At 38.4% G+C, this 24798-nt stretch overlaps 1 protein-coding gene across 1 annotated transcript; it reads left to right on the top strand.

Annotated features, from left to right (window-relative positions):
• The first annotated feature begins 13431 nt into the window (after positions 1–13431).
• Positions 13432–24232, top strand: LOC121331512 (zinc finger protein 474). Its single transcript, XM_041395996.1, is given in 5 exon segments — positions 13432–13447; positions 13450–13602; positions 13605–14098; positions 20708–20888; positions 24081–24232. Coding segments are annotated over 5 exon segments (996 nt in total).
• Positions 24233–24798: the final 566 nt, after the last annotated feature.

Below are 24798 nucleotides of genomic sequence, written 5' to 3'. Positions count from 1 at the left end.
TGACAGGAATAGTTCACATATAGATGTCTTCAATAACCAATGATTTGGTTATAGAATCAAACCTTCTTGCCGAGAGAGAAGAAATTCAATGCACTAATTAAAATTGTTCTTTCTGGAAGACTTTTTTTTTGAGAAGTTCATAATTTTACAGTCTTTATGCTGCCACTTATTCTTCCATTGCTTCTTCTGAATACTGGGTTGATTCTTTTTCTGTCCAAATACAAGAGTCCTTCCTCCCTCACACTGCAATTTGAAGTTTCAAAATTCTTTCTCAGAATTTCTCTTTCTCGTGTTAATGACCCTAATTCAGAGGATCTGACATGTTTCCCACCAATCTTTGTTACTGACAAGTATTATCAAAGATATTGTAAAAGTATAATTGTGAAATAAACACAGTTCTGGTGAAAAAAAGCACTAGGTATTTTCAGGTGGTCACACGGGGAAATATCATTAACAATGTAATTTGCCTGGAGTAGTCCAGCCTTGGAATGTGTGGCAGTATTTCACTTCATGAAAAATGATTGTTGCTTCAGCTGCAGCCATATCCATCTTCCTGGGAAAACTTCCAGCTTCAAAGGGAAATCTGGTTGTACACGTTTGAACTGTGTTCTTAGCTGCAACATAATCTTTTCTGTCTTCTGGTTGACCATTGGAAATGGTAATGAGAAAAGGCATGTGTTCCTTTCAGGCTCGGTGTAACCTTTCTCTTCTTCAGGAAAGAAAAGTTACTGAACACAGAGGGTAATTAATTTACTGACATTCTTTCAGATGCTTTGAAGATATGCTCTGAGAGAGGGTCTGCATGCTAACCTGTCGAGTAAAAGAAAAGGGTGGCACCTAACAAGGCAGTGTCAAAAACTAAATGCATTGGTCTCCTAAGTAATCTCTTCACAACAACTAAATCATATTAAACACAGACTGATTTCATGGGCTGAATATTCAAGTTCTTAAATCTTCAGTTACCAAAACATGTTGTCATAGGAAAATCTTCAGTGGAGCTAATATTACTGCTTTACACACAAGAGAAAAGAAATACTGGTAATGGGAAAGACATATAACAAACATTTCCAAACGTTTAGAAAAGCAATCCTGAAAGTAAAAATAATATATAATGAAATGGACTTCCCTCATTTGTTTTATCTCCATGAGCAAATGAGCTATAATAAACAGTAAAAATAAAGAAGCCCTGGCAATTGATGACCTCTCACCTTTACCCCATCCAAGCTACTTTTAAAGGCATTTTTCATACTCTTGGTTTATTTATTGTTCCTCTGCTGCTTCCAAGTTGACCTTCAGATAGGATCCCACCCAGAGTTTTGGAGGAAGCAAAATAGGGCAGCGGAAGCAAAGGAGTTGTTATTTGGAAAGATGGTTACAAAAATATGTGCAAAGTAATTATATCAGGGTTGTTCCTGTCTTGGTGGGATACAAATATTTTTATTGATGTTTGTCCCAGGCCCTTTGGGAAATTATCAGACACATTGATATCCTATGGTAAGTTTCCCATGGCGTGTCTATGACCCTTCCTATTGTTCCAGGGTGCCCTAATTGCACATGTACATGAAATGTAAATTACTTCATATAATAAAGCCAGTTCTAGGGAGTATCTTTTTCGTGACAGAGTCTGGCTTGAAGAAGATACACAGTGGAAAGCAAATAATTTCTGCTGTTCTTCTTTCTCTGGTAGAAGTAATTCCTGTGGTTTTTGTTTGCATTCTATCTAGTCAGCAAGAGTTGATAATAGAGTATGGAAAAGATACAAACCAGAACAGATCAAATGCAACTTTGTACTGTTTAATTTAAAATAACACACAGATCTGTACCAGTCAGCTGCAGTAAACCACATGTATGGCATATGTAATATAGCAAATATTTTTCAGGGTTGCCCATTTTTGCTTTTCCAAATACCTAAACATCTCCACACATACAAGCATAGGTACATATATATATACATATATAATACACCAGTCAGGAATTTGCCTGGAAATTTCTCACCCATTTTTAGTATATTGTTGGTACAAATTCATATGAAAAATTACCAAGTTTTATATATAGTAACTTATTAAAAATCCATCTGTTTTATTTTTGGTACTTGTAACAGAAAATGTATTCCATCACCTTGATGAGAACTTTTTTTAAGGATTTGGGGTGGGCTTTTAAATTAGAATAGTAATATTGTTTAGTTTATTCCTCATTTCTAATGATCTGAAAACACCTTTATTCATTTAAACAAAAAAAAAAAAAATAGCAAGCTGTTAGGGTCTTTTTCCTAAATCTTGTACTGTGATTACCCCTCTTGCTATTTTCAGACCTTTGAGTTGACATCTGAGACAGTGGAAACAACATGTGGAAACAACAGTCCTACCTGTCTACCACCTAAAATCATACAATGGAGAAAAAATATTTTTTTATTTTCTGAAGACAGTCAGTGTAGGTGTAGGTCACAGGTGTAGGTCAGTGTAGGTGTTTACAACATGGAAAGACACTTTTATTATCTATTCATAAACTTTCTGTTAGATTGGTGAGTCAAAGGATAATTCTAATCTTAGCTCTTCCTAGATTTTGACTTTGTAACTGCACTATTATTCTTTAGTACTTTAGTACTTTATCTGTCACATACAATAATCACAGTTTTGTAACCTCAAATAACTTGAAACTAACAGTCTTGAGTGATAGAATCAATGATGAAGGTGACATAATTTTTTCTTGTATTTTTTATGGCATCGAAGCATTCTGCAAATATTGTTAAAAAGAGGGTCTGCATTTTAATTCTGTCAAAAGGTGGGAGCTCTGTGTCATGCTGACAATAAATTTGGTGCAATAGAAATTGCATTTAACCCCTAAGGCAAAGTGCAGGTTAAATGCAATTTGCTTTTAATCCAGGTGCTACTCATTTGATGAACACCCTTTGTCACACATGGCATAAAGCTGAATTAACTGTTGGGCTTCCTGGCACTGCAGTGTCAAAAGGCCTTGCGTGCTAGCACTTTCCTTCTTTGCACACAGACGTTTTGCAATGCAACATGTTCTAATCAGACAACCTGATTTTACTTCTCTGAAAGCTTTTTGTAAATATAACTTTGGGTCTCAGGCCTAGGAATTCACCTGGTTGAAGGATGTGATGTTGTAAAAGCCTGTTTGACAGGTTCGCTTCTCTTCTGCCTTACCAGCATGCCAGGCACACCAAAAATTTCCAACAGGTACTGGAGTTTGTTTGCAGTGGATCTCTGTTGCTTAGCAGAACACTTACTCTTGGCATGACCCTACACAAATGATGCCTGTTGTGCATTTTAAGTTTTCCCGGACAACTGAAGTTTGTTATGCAGAAAGGGGCAGCATGAAAGCGGCCCTGCTGGCTTGCTCTTGGCACTGCCACCACAGAACTCTTGCCATGGGAATGTTTGAACCAGTGGTGTTTTCTTGTAGCAATTATTTATCATTGTTTCTGTAAGAATTAACTTCCAAGGAAAATATGAGGCTTGCAAAAGTTAAATTTGGAAAAGTGTTGAAAACAGTCTGGCCGAAAAGTGTGAATTTTTGAATGAGAAGAGCGCCTACGTGGGAGATGGATTTAGAACTCCTCATGCTTGGACTTCACAATGACGCCATTTGCCCCTTCTCGCCCAGGCAAGAGGGGAGAGGGACTGAGAGAGGGGTCCCTGTGCAAGGCCGCAGAGCCTGAGCGGGGTCAGTCCCCACAGAACACTAGCCGGTGCTCAGCTCCTCTCAGCCGCACTCCCCGCCTGGAAAATTCAGGATTCGCCCCAAACCCGAGGGGACCCCCGCGCGCCCCTCAGCGCCCGGCGGGCCGGGGCGGGGCTCCCCCTGCGGAGACTGACAGCTGCGCTCGCCAATCGGCGGCCGCGCCGGCGGCAGGGGTTTGCACGCGGTGCGGCGTTGCCGCGGTAACGGCGGCGCGCGGGGTGCGGCGGCAGGGTGGGCAGTGCGGCCTGGCCGCGGGCATGTGAGCGCCTTCCCTGCTTCCCTGCTTCCCTCCTTCCCTCCCTGCGGAGCGGGCACGCCGAGCCACGGGGCAGCAGTACAGAGACCCAGCCTTAGGGAACATGAGGGAATTTTGATCCAAGTGGAGGTAATAGGTGTTTAGGAGGACATGAAAAAAATTAGATGCCATCCACGGGCTCGGGAGCCTTCGATCTGAATAAACCTGTGAACTCGTTTTTTTTTTTTTTTTTTTTTGGGCAGGGTGGTGGAAGATTGGTTGGGTGAGGAAGACCCATACTTTTCCTTCTCTCCTGAAGTCCAGGCCGCTCTTCTGCCTGGCCAACAGGAACGGGGTCCTCTGAGCTCAGCCAGTTTTGCTGGTGTTCACCTGGTTTCCCTGTGAAGATGGTACTGACAGCACGCCTGGCCTGAGCCTCAGTCAGCCAAGGTTTAAATAATGCAGTCCTGTGTCCTGTCCTCATCCAACTAAAACAGTGCTTTCCCTGAGTACCAGATGGTCAGATTCCTGCCGAGGGCAGGGGCCCAGTTGTAAATAAGCAGAAAGGTCAATCAACAAAGATTTATGTGACTTTCTGCCCTTAGACCAGCTAGCTGGAAATACATTCATGTGTATTGGTGCTTACTGTGAGGATAATGCATTTGTTCTTTGGAATTTGTTTCTGCAGAGGTTTGCCTGGCCTGGAAAAAATGGTGCGTGAACATTTACTAGGTCAGATATTCTGACTTTTTGGTTCCCCACTCTTCATTTATATGTGTGTTTTGAGGGGCAGGACAATACAATGGCGGTACTCATGGCCAACAGTGTGGACACTGCAAGGCAGAAATGTTACTCTCTGTAAAAGGCAGCCCTACTTGGCACATAATTGCTGATTGCCCTATATAACAAATTATCTCTTTCAGTTCTGTTCCTGGAAAATATGTGGTACATAACAATAATGAAAAGGTTTATTAAAAAACCATTTTGTTTTGCTTTGTTTTGTTTTGTTTGGAAAGCACAACAGAAGCAGAAACCTTTGCTCTCCAAGTGGTTTATCTTAAAGCTTGCTGCAAAATTTATTCCTAAGGTACTATAACCGAACTGATCACTTAAGTTACAAACTAACACCATTTCCTTCATTACAAATTCATATATTCTACTAAAATTTACTTTTCTATCTACTTAACTATGTAGGACATTGATCTCTAATAGAATGCACTGGCTTATAAACAGGTGAAATATGGCTACACAGCAGGGAGCTCAGACATATCTCTTTTTAAACCACATTATCTGGGGATATTTCAGGCTTGTATTCCATATTTTTGTTGGCACATGGAATTTAATCCTCTTCACTAAAGAATTACAAGACAGAAAACAGGACAATATGGACCAGTGCTTCAAATACAAAGTGAGAGAAAGATGCTCATTAAACATGACAAGTTACATAATCATCGCGACCCAGAGGTACCAGGTAAAACTTCATGACCTTTATACATCACATCCTCTCACACCAGTTGTAAATCACTGTTGACTTAATCTGGCGGAGAAAAACAGTAATGTAGAAGAATGATGCTTTTAAGATTTTTTACAAATAAGACCTATCAGAATGAGCACTATAGTGCTGTTAAGGCTTTTGATGGTCATGATGAATGTTCTGACAGCCCTCCTAGCACACTTTTCGGTAACAGATTTAGTAGGCAGCCCTTTCTTTTTTTTGTGTCACTACATCATGAGTGTCCTGCAAAGTATTAGGATGTGCTGTATTATTCATGCGACAATGAGCATTTAATAATGTCTTGTTAGGTTTTCCAACATTCCACAAGATAATTGGAATGTCCAGAGTTTTGCTTTTCTAGACATTTTCCGCTTAAGATAATTTCATCTGCTGCTCTAGATTCCCTCAGCTTCTCTTCTGCTATTGTGGCTCTCTGCTCATTTAGTTTTCATATTTTAGTAGCTGTCCTGTCTTGCTGAGTTTACTAATTTCCATGAAAATCAGATCTATCTGAGTATCCTGTTCATAACAAAAGTACCAAAAACCTTAGTTATGGAATTGTTTATCAGCAGAAACACTTTTTTTCCTATTTAGAAAAATGAAGTGTATTAAGACTGATTTACACTGTAAAAGACAAGAACATTTACCACTTTAGATTACTTTATCCTATATAATGTAACTGTATTACTGCAGATTATTGGGAAAAGTGTCTTTCCATCACTGAATAACTTTATACTTCCAGGGAGAGCTCTCAGCACGTGTCATCTTCTTCTGATTTCCACTGACTTGTGTCAGTTTGTAGAAGCTGACATTCTTGGCTTCTATTCTTTTTGTTTCAGAGTCATAACTGAGTATGCATTTATCCATCCACCATTTTTTTTTCTCCCTAAGGATGAGCCTACTACCTTGAAATAATTGTATAGTTATCTTCCAGATCCCTGGGAAAAGAAACCCCTGATTCTGTGCATATGAGTTCCAGAAATGGAAATGCTGAACAAAGATAATTGAGCTAGAAAGTAGAGGTAGCTCACTTTGAGCTGTGTAGGCATACTTCAGTGTCCACTTTCTCTCGTACTTCTGTGCTGTGGGCAGGGTTAACATACCCCATCTGTTCATTATGTGATGCATATCTCTTATCTAGAATTTGCAGGGTAAAAATCACAGATATGTGTTAGTAACTGAAGAGGATTCAGAGTGTGTTATGTAAGTATCCCTACTGTCAACCACATTGGGAATATATCTGCTGATTTTTGCACAAGAGTAAGTGTGGAGGCAGTAATATTATTACTTTAGAATATGAGATGAGTGTATTAAATAATTGTGAGTAAAACAAAGGTGATCAAATACAAAAACTGAGAACATTGTAGAGCCTAAAGGATATCTGAGATGTGAGAGAATGGTGTTACTGAATTATGAATTTTAAAAGTTCTTGAATATTAAAAGTCTGAAAAGTTACATTTTATTTCACTAAAAAATTTCATTTTTTCCTATGTATTTTAACTAGTAGCAGTCATAATTTCTTCACGTAATGTTAGGATCTCAATCAAATCAAAGGAATTATTTCTTACATCTGGCCAGAGGACATAATAACATGAAAGAACTACTGGGTCTCTAGAAGCAGTCTCCACCTTTCTCTGGTAACAGAGTCACAAACTTACATAGAACTAATTAAGTAAAATAGAACTAATTACTGCATAATTGTATATAGGGTCTTCTTAAATGCCAAATATACACTGACTGCTGTTGATACCAGGGACTATTTGATTGACCCATAAAGCTTTAGGTAGAAAGATACTCAGATCCAAAGAAGGACCTGGTCATTTCATTGGCCAGAGGAGAACTGTGAAAAGCATTGATTAGGCTGATTGTCTCATTACAAAGAACACCTTAAACAGTTCTGTATAAGAGCTGTATAGAAACCTCTGGGATATGTATTTTCCTTATCTTTTATTGTAATGGACCTTTGCACACACATGCAGACAGAGGCTCAGAGACACCCACAATTTTTCTCTTGTGTAAGTCATACAGGATACATCTTTGAGGAAACTTCCATTTTTTTCTAACCAACACTTTGAACAGTGGGAAAATGTTCACTAGAAGATCCCCAGATAGTTCTAGCCGGTTTGCAAATATCAGAACACAATGTCTTTTTAACTTGGCCTGTTTGCTTTTTGGTAATCTTGTCTTGTCCTCCTTGTGGTTGCATCCACTTTAAACAAAGGCATAACCACCACAGTCTGGGATGCAGATCGAATGGGAGAAAAGGTGTATGTGCACCTGATTCTCTGCTAGAGCAAGCTGCACACTCGGGTGTTTCTAAGTGTGCAGTCCTCCTGAGACATTTAAGCCGGGCTGCTGTGATACTAGGTGTTACAAAGTCTTGAAGCTGACAGAAGCGAGGTATATGCCAATATTTGTATGTTTTGGAGCTTGCAAGTGGTTTCTTGAAAGAGTAGGATGCATAAAGATATGGATCATGCTCAGCTGTGAAAAGATGAAGGATGTTGACATAGTAAACTTTGGATTTTCTACATCTCAGTGGTATTTATTTCCATAAAATAATTGTTTTCACATAACTGAAGGAAATTATTCATCTCTAGGACTAACCAAAGGAGATTCCTTCAGCCAGAAACTGTGGAGAGAATGTAGTGCTGAACTGGAAAAATGGAAGATTTTTAATATGTGGTTAATTTGCTAAAAATATTGTTGGAAACATAAAAATGTTTTTTCCTTTTATCTTGCAGTGAAAACCAGATCCAACAGTAAGATATTACGAATTGTCCAATATTTTTGTCCAGCTTATGTTTGAGTACTTTGTCTTAACGGATTTATAAAATGATTAATAATTGAGAAATACAAAACATTTAGCACAAGAAAAAATAAAGCTCAAGATGCTGATTTAGTTTCATTTGCTTTCCCTTAAAGAATAATGGGAAGCATCATAGAAAACATTTTATTTGGAAAGAGCCTGAAGCAATGTTTTCTGGCACTCAACAGAGGGTGTCAGTTTGGTCCTTTCTGACACCTCTTTTATATGTAAATATTAAGAGAACCCATGCAAGTAGAAAAAAAAAACTTTTTTCTTGAGTGTAAAGTTAGGGATCAGCCTTAGAAAATCCTGTGACTGGACTGATTTAGTATTGTGGTGCTAGAAAATCTAAATTTAATTTTCTTATTTTTCAGACTTGCTGTGTTAGGCTTGGCAGATCATTTATGTCATCTCTCTGTATCTTATATCCTCTTATACTGAGTTTTCTCCTTTGTCTGTTTACAGAGTCGAGCCCAAACTGAAAAACAAGGATATCTGGGTACCCTTGTACAAGAAGCTTTTGCTTGTTGCTTCTCACTTAAAGCTATTTGAGATAGTTCCGATTTATATAACAGTAAAGTTAGGCATTACAAGTAAAATCTTTTCTTTTAGGATACTTGTGAATTTAATCCAATGTACATTAATAACCCTTATTAAATGACCCACATAACAACGTTGTGCCACAAACAGAAAGCTTATGGTTCCAAGCTCTGCATGGTGGACAGGCAGAATAAGTATACAACATGGAGTGTAGTATTGAAGGAAGGGAAAACAAAGGGAAAAGTCAGAGTGAAGTGGGGTTTTACATAAATGAGGGTACACACAACCAAGAGTTCTTGAATCCAAGATAATGAATGAACCAGATTAATTTCTGCAAGCTAAAATTAGTCTATTCTTTTTTTTTGGCACTGACAGTCTGTCTGTAGCTGAGCTTCTGTCAGGCTTTTGTGTTTGCCACCATTTTGGACCCATATGTTTTCTTCTTCCTTTATGTGTCTCTGTAGCCTTTCATCCTCTCCCTCAAGCAGATCAACCTATGCAGACTTTCTCATAACTCTGTTATGGGAATCCTGACTTTTGTAAGCATTCTACAATTATAGATGACCTCTCCAAAGAGCCTGGATTTAAGCCACTGTCACCTGAAGCAAGTACTCCATATAAATCCTTCTCAGCTTTATCAAGCACTTAAAAAAATAGCAAAGTAGTTGGTTCCCACTGCTTACTTTGCTTGTTTATGGTCTTCCTGGAAATTGTCTCTGCTTTTAGACGAAGCCAAGCATGTCCAAAGGGTTTTTTTTTTTTTTTAATTGTCTCTGCTTTTAGATGGAGTCAAACATGTCTAAGAGGTTCTTGGGGCATTTTTGACATGTAAGCTTGAAAGCTATATGTTTATTTGGTGCAAGGATTTGTCTTGCACATTAGAACAGTGACATTAAACCAGCCATATAGATTAAACAGAGTTTACAGTCTGATACAGCTACACATGGAAAGGCTGTAATGCCAGTCAGCATCCATAAACTGTAGAAAAACAGATTTGCCAAATTCTCACAGCTGTTCCTGTATTTTGTCCCTTGAATAAGCGTGGTTATGTCATGGTAGTAGGAAGCTTTATGCAATGTGTTCTTCCATAAGGCAAACTCTGTTTTTGTTATAGCTGGGAGGTCTCCGTGTGGAATTCTAGCTAAGTCAAAAGCAGTAGTGTTGCAGATTCATTGGAAACAGCCATCTAATCCCCCAGCTAACACAAGTATGTTTTTTTTCAATTCAGTCAAGGAATCCAGGCTTATAAAATGACTTTATAATGATTTTTGAGGAATTGTTTACATGAGAGAATCAAGAGAGATGAAAAACAGAGTGGGTCGCTCTTCAGAAATGGACTGCATACAGGAAATAGGAAACGTATGTGTCAACTTTGCTTCCAAGTTCCAACACTGACATGAAACAAGACATAATGAAGGCTGTTTCGGGGAAGAAGTTTCCACTTCTATAGGTTGAATCATACATGGCAGCTAAGAGAAGGCAACATAAGTGAAGCATTGTTAATAATGCTGTTGTTGCAATTTCTGGCATGGTTAGTAATGCTATTGTTGCGGTTGTTGCAGTAATGTTATTGTTGCTGTTGTTTAGGTGAAGTTTAAAAACTGTGTGCATGAGTTCCCATTCCCACTTCAGGGCAAGAAAATGATTGATGTATTGAGCTGTTTGTGCTCTCATCATTCTGTTCTATTTTGATTAGACTGAAGCTCTTATGCTGATTCTAAACTAGCCATAGTATTTCATTTGCTTTTAATTACATTGAATTTCTCCGCTAGTTGTAAGTGACCTGTCACAGCAGTTCATGAAATTATTTTTAAGTGTTGCCCTCATTGGAATTGCAGGGGAGAGAAATGTTTTCCCATAGCTATATGCAATGATCCTTCCCACTTTATTAAAACATATCGCAACGTTTTAAAAAGAAAAACATAAGAAAGTTTTATGTTTTGAATTGTTAAATCCCAGTCCTGATTTACTTCCATATCTTTACCACTGAGCTTGAGAGAAGATTTGAACTGCTCATATGCCTTTTCATTTCACACTGAATTTATAGGAAGTTTCCAAATAATAACAGTGAACTTGGCAGGAATAAATGTAGACCAAATGGTGTAATCCCCACAAGGAAGCATAATTCTCTTATGAAGTATTTACTATAGCAAGCTTGGAAATCCAACAATAGGTTATATTGTTAATAGATTGCTTATAGCATCTTTTATTGACTGATTCATTCCTAATGGCAACAGATTTAGTCACCTAACATTCTTCATATGGCAGGCAGTTCTGTGTTCACTGTTGCTTTAAGAATCCTCTCAGGTATGAGAAAGTTTCTTTCTGACATAAATCAATAAATAGGACATAAATAGGATCTTGCAAAGTTCAGAAGTTCCCTGAAATGTTACTGAACTTTCTGATACTCCCTTCCTGTGACCTGCCAATAACCCTTATCTCCCCTGCCTTCATGACCCTTTAATGTTTCCCTGGCTCTCCATTCCCTTCATCCTCTTAAAGAGGTTGGCTATTTCCCAACTTGCATTCAACAGGCCACTCTCCTTGGAAACTCTCCCAGTCTTTCAAACAGCCTTGCAATACAGTAGCCTAAATACTAGTTTGCACATTTAAATTTCACAAACTGCTGAACCTGTTATTTTGATATCTGAACTAAAAATTCCAGTGGTATAGTTCTGTGTAACCATCAGTGTATATTATGTGCACCTGATACACCTGGTAGCTTCAGACATGAGAGGGTACTACAGCCACACAGTTTACCCTGTTTTTCAGCTGACTGAAGTTATCTAATACAGTTTTGGATGAGGTGTTAACTTTGAATGTGCCAAGTAAAATGGTCCTCAGAAATTTTATTTTTAACAGCTAACATACTTGCTCACAGATTTGTTCCAGTACAAATCACAGACTGGGTCTGATGGTGTTCACATTTTCCAGTTTGCCTACAAATAAATACAAGCTCCACAGGAATTTTCTGTAAAATAAGAAAGTATCCCGAGTGTCCCAGAAGTATGCAGCTTTGTGAGTATTTAAGCAAGCGGTGTCAATGCAGCAATCTAAACATCTTGTGTGCCTGGCAAAAGGATGATTACTCACATGAAGCTGGTGACAACTTGTTTCTTCACTGTTGCCCCTGTACTTAAGATACCGCCTAGAATATTTGTAAGAGACTAGAATGAGCTCAGCTGCTTCTCAGTGACACAGACAAAGGTTAAGTTTGTAATCTCAAAAGTAATGACAAAACTGTGTCATTGCATTTGGTAAAAGTCAGCCCATGGGTTTAGAGATGTGACAGATGCAGGTGAAAAAGCTGATGAGTGGGAACAAAGTCTTGAATGGTGACACAGCAAAAAAGCAGTAAAAACATCCAGGCTGGATGGTTGCAGCATAGGAAGTGAACCAAGACACCAAGACAGCCAGTGTGGATATGTTGGTGTGTTACGAATCCCCCACGAGTTTGGAAGGACTGAGATAAAGTCTGGAATATTCAGTAAGGGCAAGATGACTTTAGCCAGATATTTCTTCTACTACAGATAAAGTAGACTGTCCTTGGCAGTTACCTATCTATGCAATGTGCTAGTTTGGTTTTTTATTTCTCCATGCAGTTCAAACAGTAGCCTCTGCCATATATGTGTACGGTCTGGATTATATTTTCTAATCCTTGGAGGACCAGCCCAAAATACTGTAAGAAATGAACATTTGAGGGATAAAGCACAAATCTGTCTGTTTACAGGGGTAGACTGGACATTGAAAAACTGAAATGTATCTAGTAATACCTGGAGACATGTATAAACAAATAAACATAAACAAATGCAGTGCCCTTTCTCTCTCATCCAGCATGTACTTCAGCCCCCAAAGCACCTCAGTAAGCCTTATTAAGAAACCTGCTCTGAGAATCAAGACTGGTCAGAGAGTTTAAGACACCACAAGTGCTGAATTAAGGGGCCTAATAATCTCCTTCAACCAATAAATTGACTGGGAACAATTTCCTTTCTTACTGTCCCTTTGTCGATTGGACACTGACATCTCTCTACTGAGGGACTTTTTCTTATGTCTCTGGAGACAGGAAAATGACATCTAAGTATCAACTTAGAAGGCTTATAAATGGAAGACTGCCAGAAATATCAGTTCTGTCAGTACCTGAAAATAAAGCATATTGGTTATACACCAAACCACTTGCACGTCATCAGTTTCAGTTTGTGCAAACCCATCTTATTTCATGTCCATCAAGATTTTAAAATCCTCTGGGACCAGAATTTCAGATTTACATTGTTCAGCTGATCACGACAGATAAGAATATATTTGATTTTATTTATCTGCTATTTAAAAATATAACAGATTAGCAGGGTTAATTGTGCCTTGTGATAAACCAGTGGTTAGTAACCCTAACTAGAGAGATCACATGTATTAATTTACACTAATTTCATTTGTTTCAGGGTCGTGTAAGAACAAAAGACAAAAGGAAAACACACAGAAACCCCCTTCTCTACTGAAACAACCATAAGGTTCAGTGTTTCCACTTTGAAGTCCCAAATATATTTTGGCTCATGAAAATGGATTAAGAAGATGTACAATCATTCTGAATAACAGATTTTCCCAAGCACTTTATGCATAGGAAAGAGAGAAGTTTCCCGATATGTGATACCCTTCATGGAAACAAATGTCAAGAAAAACGAGTGAACAAAACTTAGAACATTCTGTCAAGTGCTGAAGAAGCCCCTATTATTATCTCTAACACCTTGCCTTTAGAGCAAGTTTCACGGTCTTATGTGCCAGTTCTTCCCAGAATTTTTCCCAAAGAAGTACATTGGAAGCTATATCCCAGAAAAGGTGACCAGGCACTGCAGTAATATCACAAAAGTCAAATTCTTCAGACATGCCTCAAACATCCTCCCCAAGAAGACCTCCCTTCAAGGTATGCTATATCTGTGGCAGAGAATTTGGGTCACAATCTATTGCTATACATGAACCTAAGTGCCTAGAGAAGTGGCGTATTGAGAATGATCGGCTACCAAAGCACCTTAGAAGGCCAGAGCCCAGGAAACCTGAGGTCCTTACTGGTTCTGGTTCCTATACGCTTACAGATGAAAATGAAGCAGCTTATTATAGTGCTCAGGCCCAGCTGGTGCCCTGTAGAAAGTGTGGCCGAACCTTTTTTCCTGACCGTCTCCCTGTGCACGAAAGGTGTTGCAAAGGAGGTGGCGCTACTGCTAGTAAATCTGGTAAAGCACCAAGATCTGGACCTGCCTCAGCAAGTGGAGATCCATCTGAGGCCCAGCATGGAATGAGCAGGGCTGCACCAGCTGTATCAGACCAGGTAAATTGCTAAGCATGTGCTGTATGAAAGGGTGTGCATGCATCTTGATGCTTGGCACTCCAGGGGAGACTGGCTTGCCATCAAATTTAAAATCACTTCTCTTCAGAAGGACCTTTTAGCTCCATGCAAATTTTTCTCTGCTAAATAGAGGATAAAGAAAAGGGAAATACTGGGAAAGGAAGGAGGGAAACCACTTACTCCTGTTTATTTTGATTTTCCTTTTGGATGGGAGTAGTTGGGTTCTGTGTTGAGAGTTTAAGAGTTATATCCCCAAGAGAGACCATTGCTTGATTTAGTTCCCTAGGAGATTCTATTGAGCAGATTAGGCAAGGTTTGGATGTCATATGTTTTAGGAGATGTTAGATATTTTTATTTAGTTAACATGAAATGCAATGTTTCATTGTCCTGCAAGCATCCAGTACTTCAAAACATGATTTTCATATTTTACTGTTATTCTTAACCTTGGCATGCAACATGAGTTTACTGAGGACTGCATGTTCAAAGGCAGCAGTTCTGGGTATAACAACAACAAAATAAATAAGACTGCACATTTTTTTCCGCTGAATTTGATTCAGGATCCAAGAATAAAGAAGCTGATTCACATTATCCAAAAGCTACACAGAGTTTTGGAAAATTGGATATTTTTTTCTGCATTTGTTTCTGCACAAGCTGTCTTTTGGCCAGGAGTTTTGTAAGATAGTTGTCTAAATTTAGACCCAGTGTCCAAATTAAATGGCCTTTGTTTTTTTTTTTGTTTTTTTTTTTTCTTTTCAAATATGGGCTGGAATCCTGATTGCCCACATTACTTTTGATAATGGGATTTAGGTCTCTCAGTCACCAAAAGAATGCAATGCTATGCAGAGCATTTCTTAAGATGCTTTAGAAGGCAAAGTGTGTAACATGTTAGTTTGCCAGCTGCTGAGTAAAATTAGGATAATAACATTACCCTAGCTCAATGAGACTAAAGACTTCATGAGTCCCTTTTTTATTATGCTATATGAGGCCACTGATTGATATATTTTGGAAAATAGATATATATTTGGCAAATTTGCTTTTATCAGCAAATTTTACATTATCCACAAGCAAATTTTACATGACCCACAAAGTGCTGCACTGCTGCATTTATAGTTGTAGAAGAAGTGATGCTGTTTACACTCTATTGTGCTCTTTCCCAAAGAACTGTCATTGCTCTAAAGGTGATTGTTCAATGAAAGGCATGGGTGTGAAGTAGAGTTTAATCTATCACACATAATTCTGTAGATCATAAAAGAGAGGGAGAGGGCAATTTTCTATAATTTTGATCCCATAAAAAAACCTTTAGAGTGTGGTTTGGCACTGACAGTGACTCTAAAAAATGTTACCCTCTTGCACAACGTATCTGCTCCCTTTGTGGATTCACTCACATCTGCTGACTTGTTGAACAACAGCATTATTGCCACTTTTTACTTCCATGAGCTCTGCAGAGCCAAAATGAAATCTGTTCAGTTCTGCTCTTCCTTCTGTGTGAACAACAGGTTTCCTCATTTACTTCCAAGCAGTTCCAGTTCATCAGTTACAGCAGAACTAATGAGGCTGTACAGCTTGCAGTTTATAATTGACTTTGAGGGACTTTATTATTAACAATGACTTTCAGAAAGAGATGATGGATTTTACATCTCTGAGGTCTGTTCTTCAGTACAGAATTATGCATTGAAGGCAGAGATGGAATGGGAAGATTGAAAGAAGTATCCTATGATCCAAGGGGTTCTTCAGGACTTGTAGACAGATTATAAGAAGCTGTCAAAGGAAGCCACTTTGCTGTAGATTTAAATTCTCTGTGAGAGGATCTTCGTTTCCAGTTGAACATTTTGGAAGGTCCACACATTCACACATTGAAGGGTGTGGAAAAGCACTAAGTTTATGGAATAACTGCAGATTAATTATGAACAGGGACAAGGTCTGTGTCTCCACTAAAGTCTTCCTCTTTTTCCAGCATATGGTTTTCATTTTGCTCACCTTACCAGCTACTCAGCTGCTTATTAATACTATTAAAAAATAGTGCTTCACTAGTGGTGGAGTGAAATGGCTACTGTTCTGGTCCTGGCTGGAAAGCGTTTGAGGCAGTCCCTGTCTCATCTAACAGTCTTACTCACTATGGCAGTGAATTATTTAAGTACTTGCTTAAAGTCTTGATTCAGCAGAACATCAGAGGAAAGCAGTAACTGAAAAAAACTAGCCAGCCTTTATGTATTTAAGCAAATTAGTGCTACTGTTAAATAAATTTATGCAATGAAAGATGCCGTAAGTGAAAAACCTGGATTTTCCTCATTTTCAAAATAAAGTTCTGACTGATTTAGTGGTATACCATGTAAAGTGCATTTTAACTTTACAACTGCAAGCACTTCTCCTTGTATGCCTCTACCTATATGCCCTGGTGTTCTCTCCCCTTTAGCAAGTGTGGCATCAACTAGGCCAGTATCATTACTGACAAACTCTCAGTTCTGCATTAAATGTCTTTAGAGGTGGAGACTGAACAGCCTCCATAAGCGTATGGAGGTCTTCCAGTACCTGTCCTCGCTCTCAGAATCAATGAACACATCTGAGTTAATCATGTCTGGTTGTGTAGAATAACAGCCTGCTCTGAGCATACTCAGAGCAAAGACTCTCAAGGGTCACATCAGCTCAGAAATTCTGCTTTGGGTTCTGTTGTGATACTCCAAACAATGGAAGTGGTGTCTGCAGCTGCTGAAACTCAGACTTGCACTAAAACAGTCTGTGTTCTATTGTTTCATAGGCAAAAATATGTGATATATGTAAGTGAGCATCAGTAAAACTTGCTGTGTGTATATGAGTCATGGGGTTTTTGACAATAGATAACACTGATCTCAAAAGCCTATTAGATGGTGCTGCCATCTGCTGTTTTCTTCTTATCTAGTTAACGACCTAAAAATATTTCACTGATCTTCCTTTGCTGAATTGTAATGCATTTTAACACAGTGTAAGTCTTGAAAATTTGTGTAGCAAGAGCTTTGATGTTGTATTTTGCTCTAGTATAAAGCCATGTAGCATCTTGGTAAAGGGAAGGCTTCTTCAGGTGCAGTATCATTCTAATGAAGGTGGAAAGTCACCTTTTTTTGCCTCATTGCAGTGGTTTTGAATACCTTCCTAGGAGAATACTGCAAATATAGAGAGTTAGATGAGAATGGACAGTGAATGGATGGTTTGAAGGAAACTTACTGAGTATTATCCTTGGGAATGACTGAGTGTCCTTCCTTTGCTTGTACATGGATGTGCTATTCGTTGTACTGATGTACTCAACTTAAAAAGAAAGCACATCAGGAGCAAAATGGGATATTTCATGCTTCCAGTGGAGTAATATTTTTAATTGTATGCATAATCTTGCAGAATTATCTTGCTGTTCAAGGCATATGATCCTAACATGAGTGCTGTTGTAGGCTGTGAAGTGCAACTTTGGATAGTCACGAGAACCATACTATACCTTGTCTGTGATCCTTATGCAAAATGCCTTTTACTTGGCTGAGAGGAATGTGTGGAAAGGGTTGCTTTCATACAATAGAATGCTGCTGCTAAGTGCTTGTACCATTCTTCTACTGAGCCTCTAATCCATGGGCAATTCAAGTCAATGACAAGAGCTCCATCCTAGAGCAGGATGCCCCCCCTCTTCCCATTAAAATAAATGGATAATTAAACAAATAAGAAGGGAAGAGTTGTGTGCAGTCCTGGATGATAAATATTTATGTAGGGAAGTTTGGGATTCAGTCTTATTGTGTGTACTTAAGAAGAAATAAAAAGCTTTGTGCAGTATGGAAGGATTTGACCTCATGTAACACCATAACAGCAGCCTGGGGCTAACCTTAAGTAATGTCAGGTCTATTGAAAATACATAGTTGCATAGCCCTCTGAACTAAATAACTTCATTCATAGTCACGCAGACATACTTAGCAGTCTTGGAGTAAAAAAGAAAATACTGAGACACCAGAGGAACGCCTAACTACACTGTTAGGTATTTGTAGGTATTTTTATAATAACACATATCCTCAGGAACAGACCTTCCCTACAACCCTTTTTGAAAGTTAAAAACAAAGCAGTGAACAGACAGCCTAGCCACTGGCCTGTGAGTAGTTTGGGTTGGAAAATTGTGGTGTTTCCAAAAATAGTTCATTTTCAAACTGCAGGCCTCCAGATGTTACATTTGGGATAGACACACTGAAAACAAAGAGAAATGAAGGGTAAATATCATCAGCTGTAGAAATTCCAAATAAAGCTTATCATATCTTGGATTCCACAGTTAAAAAAAGAAAAATCTGTTACTACCAATTGCTAGGTTAATCTCTTTCAGGTTTTAAGCATGTGTGCAGGGAAGAATTTGTGTGTATATAATTGTATGTGTGGTGATGGGTCAATCTCAGTATTTTTCTGGGAGAAAAATAATTCTATCCTAAGAGTGATCTGATTTCTTTTAATTAATTCAGCTTTCTCCTGTTGTTTCTGTACAGTTTTTAATTGTGGAAGTTGCAAAAGACAGACATTTCTACTTGAAAAGATTTCTGCATTTGCACTAGGATTTCTTTTACTTAGTCTGTTACCATATGAAGAGTCCCTACAATCTGAATATAAATAAAATTGCTCTTTCCTAGTTTGCAGCCAGTAAGTAACCATTTAAATGAATGCAGGAACCCAGCTCATGAGAACTCATGGGGAAAGTGTGTTCCCTGTGATTTTACACCTAGCATTTTTTAAGATACCATTTCTAAGATAGTATAACCATACCCACAGCAGGCATGCACACTAAAAAGAGTTCTCTGACCTCAGGAGTTTAGATTGTAGTATCCTCATCTAAAGCTCTCCAGAGCCTACAAATAAACATATAGTGTCTTCAGAAGACTTTGCAGCTGGACCCAGAGTCTTACTTTAAAATCAGACAAGTTCTAGGTCGCAACTTGAAGTAAAGAAGTAAGTGAAATTTGATAATGAAAAGTTATAAGATTTTTTAAAGTAGCTGTTGCTGTATTCTAAAAAATAACATCTAAAAAACAGGAGAAGAAGGCTGTATTTTTATATATATTAGAAAATATGCTCATATAAAATACTGTGTTATCAAAGATAGCAAGGAAATTCCATTTGTAAGTCAAGAGGATGAAAATGTCCTTGGAGAGCCTGTCTTTGGATGTTATGTTTCAAGACACTGTGAGAACTTTCCAGATGAAGTCCAACTTTTCCCAGAAAAAATACACTTTATAGAATAGTATTTCTTTCATGTAAGTGAGATTACATGTGTGATACAGGAAGGCGATCTTCTGCAGATTGTTCACTAATGACATTTTCAGACTGTAACATAAATACGAGAAAAGCTACCCAGAATTTTGTGAACACATTGTGATGGGCTGACAGAAAGAGTCATAAATACGGGAACAGGTTATGCTTTGTCTTACACAGCAGCAGAGGAAAAAATGAAAGCCCCACAACTCTTGTTTGAGTGAGAAAGGTTTCCTGTATTTGGTCTGGCATGGCTGTCCGTCTGACTTGAGGTACTCTTACTGGTATTCTGCAGTCAGAAGTGTAGGAAGTGCTGGCAGTTGTGAGACCCATCTGTGTGCCTCAAAGTTCTTCTCTACAGCATGTTTTTATCCAACTTCCTGAGCACGGCTGGTACTGATACCACGCCTAGCCGAAGACACGCCTAAGGACACAGCTGAGTCCATAATCTGCAATACCACAGTAATTATACATTTTTCAGCCTTAGATTATGTGTTTGTGAGGTTTGGGGTTGAGGAATCTTTTTCTTCAGAGCTGTTTTCCTCTGAGAACAAAAGCTGATCTTCAGTGTGGAAACAATGACTTGCTTAGAGTCCAGTTCTGCCCTTGCTGCAGTCACTGGCAAAGTTCACACTAAGGCCTTTGGGACAAACAAACAGCAGTTCCTATTTTGCCCCTCATCCTGAAATATCCTGGCTTGGTTTTAATCTTTGAAGGCCAAGAATTTCAGCAGATAACTGATCTATGTCAAAAGTGAGGTAAAGAACCACCATCACCTCTTGGGAGAGCTGCCCTCACTGTCCAGCTTAAGAGAGATAAATACCTAGGCTGGACACAGCACTTTGATCCGTGTTCTGGTAGAAGATGGAGTCTTTCTGTTATTGTACTAGACATCAAGAGTTCAGCTGATGAAGCTTTTGTTGCTACTTTCCATTTTACGTATGCTTGGTAAGTAAAAAATGGCTTCAACCATTTAAGGTGGATGCTGCATTGCAACCTGATGAAGTAGAGGTGTTGTTTCTGCATGTGAAGACTTATCATCTTCATGAACTTGAAGCTATGAAAATAAAAGAGATGAAACTTAACACAGATAAGTATAGATTAGCCACACACATCAGTCAGCCCAGCATCTGCAGAAGAAACCTGCCTGTTTCCAGGTGCCCACTTAATGAGGCAATATCTCTTATAAGCCTCAGAACTTATTCCAAACCAAACCAGACTGAAAAAACCAGTTACACAGATTTCACAGATAGCACGTTCCTTATCTATATGATTGCTTTCATACAAAGTCATTCTGTTTCAAAATGAACATTAAAAACAATATTTCTTCTTCTTCACGGTTGTTGTTTGCAGGCAAAAGTGATAAGACGGCCACCAACAGTGATTTGCTACATATGTGGCCGTGAGTATGGAACAAAATCTATTAGTATACATGAGCCACAGTGCCTGAAAAAATGGCACCAGGAGAATGACAACCTCCCCAAGCACTTGAGAAGGCCAGAACCCAAAAAACCTGAAGTCAGAACTGTGCAAGGTAAGCTACAGACCAAATTAAGAGAGATGAGCAAAACAGTGTGAGGAATTAAAAAAAATATTTTAAAGCAATAGGTAAACAGTTTGCAAGTACTCTGTTCTCCAGTTTACTGTCAAGATCTTGTTTTAAGCTTTCCTTCTGCTTCACAGAAGGAAAGCCTATAATAAAGTCTTGAAAGTAAAAGTAGTCATTATCTATGAACTAGGCTCCTGGGACATTCCCCTCTATGTGCAAATGTGTCCTGAATCAAAACACAAATAGATTAGCAACCTGCTTCGCTACTACTTCTTGACTTCTTTTAACACAGGCATGTCTTAAAACAACCAAAAACATCCAAGAATAACGTGCAGACATGACACAGAATCATTAAAATAAAATACCCTCAGGCAACATAGATATAAATATTTCAGCCAGATTCTTCTACAGTCAACAGTCCATATTGATCCCTTTTTATTTACAAGTCTGAGAAGCTTTCATTGTGAGATACTGTAATATAAACACAGTGGAGAAAAATATTTATGTTGTACAAAATAAACAATCACTTTTTTGCCAATTTTACATGTTTGTGCTGTGGGTTCTGTTTTCTAAAATATCACTTCTTCAAATCAATGAACACTGATCATCCCCAGCATCCCCAGAGATAGGCTGTCATATGTATCTGAGGGTCATATGTTCACTCTAGTATGTAAAGGAATTCCTATCCATGCTTTGCCTGGAAGGTGTTCCCAGGACTTCCCATTCCCACATAAAGTTATTTCACCTTTCTTGCTGGATGCTTTCCCTGGCCCTGCCAACTGGTCTGAGCTACTTTGGGCCAAGTTTGGACCACTTCCTCACAGGCATTTTATTCACACACACTTTTTTTTTATATTCCCCACAATTTCCCTCAGCTTCCCATAATGTCTGGAAAAGTAGACGAAGTCTCCTACAACTCACTTGTGAAAGAGTCATACACTAGATCAGTTTACAGCAGTACAAAGAAATATGTCCTCAGAAGACATGCAGAAGAGAGCAGGATCACTGAGAACACTAACCAGATGTTCAAAATAATAATCAAAATTGAAGTAATATAAAACCGGAACTTGGTTAACAGATGCCAAGTGGCATAGTTGAATGTGCAGTAAAAGATGTATTCAAAAAACATCTTCATTGTATTTGCCTTTTTAGTTGTTAGGCACTTTCTAATTATTACACATTGTGTGTTAGAACAGATGGAGAAAATGAGAATTCCATGTGAAAGAGAGGGATGCAAAAAGGCAAATCAGGTTATTTTGAAATACACTATTCTTGTTTTGAAGGAGTGAAAGCAGAAAGACAACCACTCTTTGAGAAAACAATCTAGCAAAAGGCTCCCAGATATGAATCAGAAAGTTGTCTCATTTACTCAATGAGTCATATCAGGCGCCTCCAATCTCCTGGGAAGTGTTGTGTGTCCACGGTTCCTCTGGGGATACTGACCTGCTTCCAGCATCTGTCCCTAAATGCCTGCTGATGCAAGCCTGGTCGGTTCTGTAGCTTGAGCTAAAATTGTTCCCCCTGCAGCTGCCTCATATTCCTGGTCTTGAGAAAATAATCTCAGTGTTGTTCTTTTTCCATAAGACTTACTCTTGATCATGTGGTAAATGCTATAACTGACCTTCAGACCACATGCATGTACTGCATGTCTCACAGCGTCTCAGCTTGGGGGGAGGGATTACCCCTGTTGTTGAATGAAACAGACAATGTTCAAAAAAGGCTCAGAAATATTAACTGCTTACATAAAACTTTTTATAACTTACATAAATCTTTTTCTGAAAACTCAAGTGTCACGGGAAGACAACCACTGCCCTCATTACACAGTGTTTTGTTTGTGGAATGCCTAACACATGCCTGCAAGGAGAAAGTCGTCTCTCTTTCTCCCTCTCCTTTTTTTTTTTTTATTCCATAAACTTTCCAAAGTACAGAAAATACACATTCATTTCCTGCAAGCAAAGGGGATATTTGTCTCAGCCAAGAAAAGAAACACTACTTGGTTGCTCTTCTAACAAAAAGAACATTAGGAACAGGCATATTAAGAGATCTAAGGCTTATTGTGGTTATGTGAACCATTGGATATGAATCATATTAAAATTGTATGGGCCTTTAATGAAGAGCTCTAACATGTGCCAATGACAGAAACCATGGAATATTTTTAAATGCAAAAATCCTTTTCTTTCAAAAATTGTCCACTTCTAACAGTTCAAAGAAAAAAAACAGATTTTAAAATCTTTTTCTATATTGTCATACCAAATAATAAGGGTGAAGCAAATACGTCTTCAATTTGAGCCATGTGGATTTTTTTCTGCGTACACTTCAAATGAAAATCCTTAAGATCTAAATCCAGGTATTAAGCAACCTGCCTAGCCTTTTTGCAAATCAGTTTGAAACAGCACTGTGTGAAAATCCATTTCAAAAGGAAAGTCCATTTCAAGATGAAAGTAAACAAGATCTTTTTTTATAACCCAAATTAAATCTTGAAAATACGTCTGAATGTTTGAAGAATGCTCCTGAGTTTTCAGAGCAGTCATTCTTCCTGCAGTGGAAAATGAAAATAACTGACAGTAAGGCTGGATTTAGATGACAATGGATGCATCAGTGCAATGACCTCACAGGAAGTTGTGGCTTTAAAGTACTGTAGTTTTTGTCTGTAAGGTTTTAGGCTTATCTAAGATTTACTCCACTTTTTAGTATAACTTACATAGGCTCTAACAGGAAGAAAATTGGGCCCCTTGTCCAGAGCAGTACAAAGAGCATATTCTCAAGTATGATATGGTCCCACCCATAGCCATGGTCAGATAACACATGCTTGTTAAACAGAGCTTGAAGCAAAGCCAAAAAGTGAATTTGCTGATAATAGTAGGTATGCAAAGATGTTAATAATTAGCTGAGAATGCAGATCATAACACACAGTGTGATGTTTTCTCTGTACTCTCATACAATACAAAATTATTCAGTTTGAAGTTAATTTAATTCAACCCTTGGGACAAAAACCAGTCTTTTTTATATACTTTTTACTCTTTTGCTTCTTTCTTTTCTTTTTCATTTGCAAAAGCAATATGGTTTGGTTAAACTGAAAGGCTCAGTCAACAGGTATTTCCTGAAAATATTTTCCATAAAGAGTTGAATGTGGGTCTCCAGAATGAAAGCTGATACTTTCTTTTTCTAATTTTCCAGCCAAAGGTTTCTATGATCTTGATGCTTTAAATGAGGCTGCCTGGACCAGTGCCCAAGCCCAGCTAGTTCCATGTGATATTTGTGGGCGTACTTTTCTTCCAGACAGACTGATCATCCACCAGAGGTCCTGTAAACCGAAACCTGCAAAGTGAAGTGGATGTAACACACATGCATACAAATGCATGTCTGCTCACACATACACAGACAGACAGACACACATTTATCCTAAGCTAAATAAAGTGTGTGTGTGTGTGTGTGTACAAATACACACACATGCACCCATGCCTTTCAGACAAACCATGAGAGAAATAAAATTCATCTGGAGAGACACGGTCACCAGAACTTTATTGTGTAATGATATCATGTGCTCCAAAAGTCTCCAGAGTAAAAATGAGCAGTTGCTACTGAAGTGTAAAGTCAAATACAGAAAATTACTTTGTTGAAAACAAAATTTTGCTTCTCTTCTTTCAAAGACTCTCTGGTTGGTGTAGACCTTTAGCCGAACTTGGCTAACCAGAGAAACCAAGTAGCTCCTTTAAGTTTGTTCATTTTTGTTTGGGTTTTCCAGTTTTGGGGCATTTTTTGTTTGGAGCACTCCAGTGTTCACATCCATGTGTAACTGCAGCTCATGAAGCCCTTGACTGCTACAAGTGAAATCTTCCCATGGAAAGGGATCCAGTCATGTGGTAGAAACAGACACGGACTGTTTTTAAAGAAA

The sequence above is a fragment of the Onychostruthus taczanowskii genome, unplaced genomic scaffold (genome assembly GCF_017590055.1).
Source record: "Onychostruthus taczanowskii isolate IOZ18803 unplaced genomic scaffold, ASM1759005v1 scaffold122, whole genome shotgun sequence".
In the NCBI taxonomy this organism is placed as follows: domain Eukaryota; kingdom Metazoa; phylum Chordata; class Aves; order Passeriformes; family Passeridae; genus Onychostruthus; species Onychostruthus taczanowskii.
Note: the sequence above shows the minus strand (reverse complement) of the source record. Positions and strands in the feature narration are given on the sequence as shown.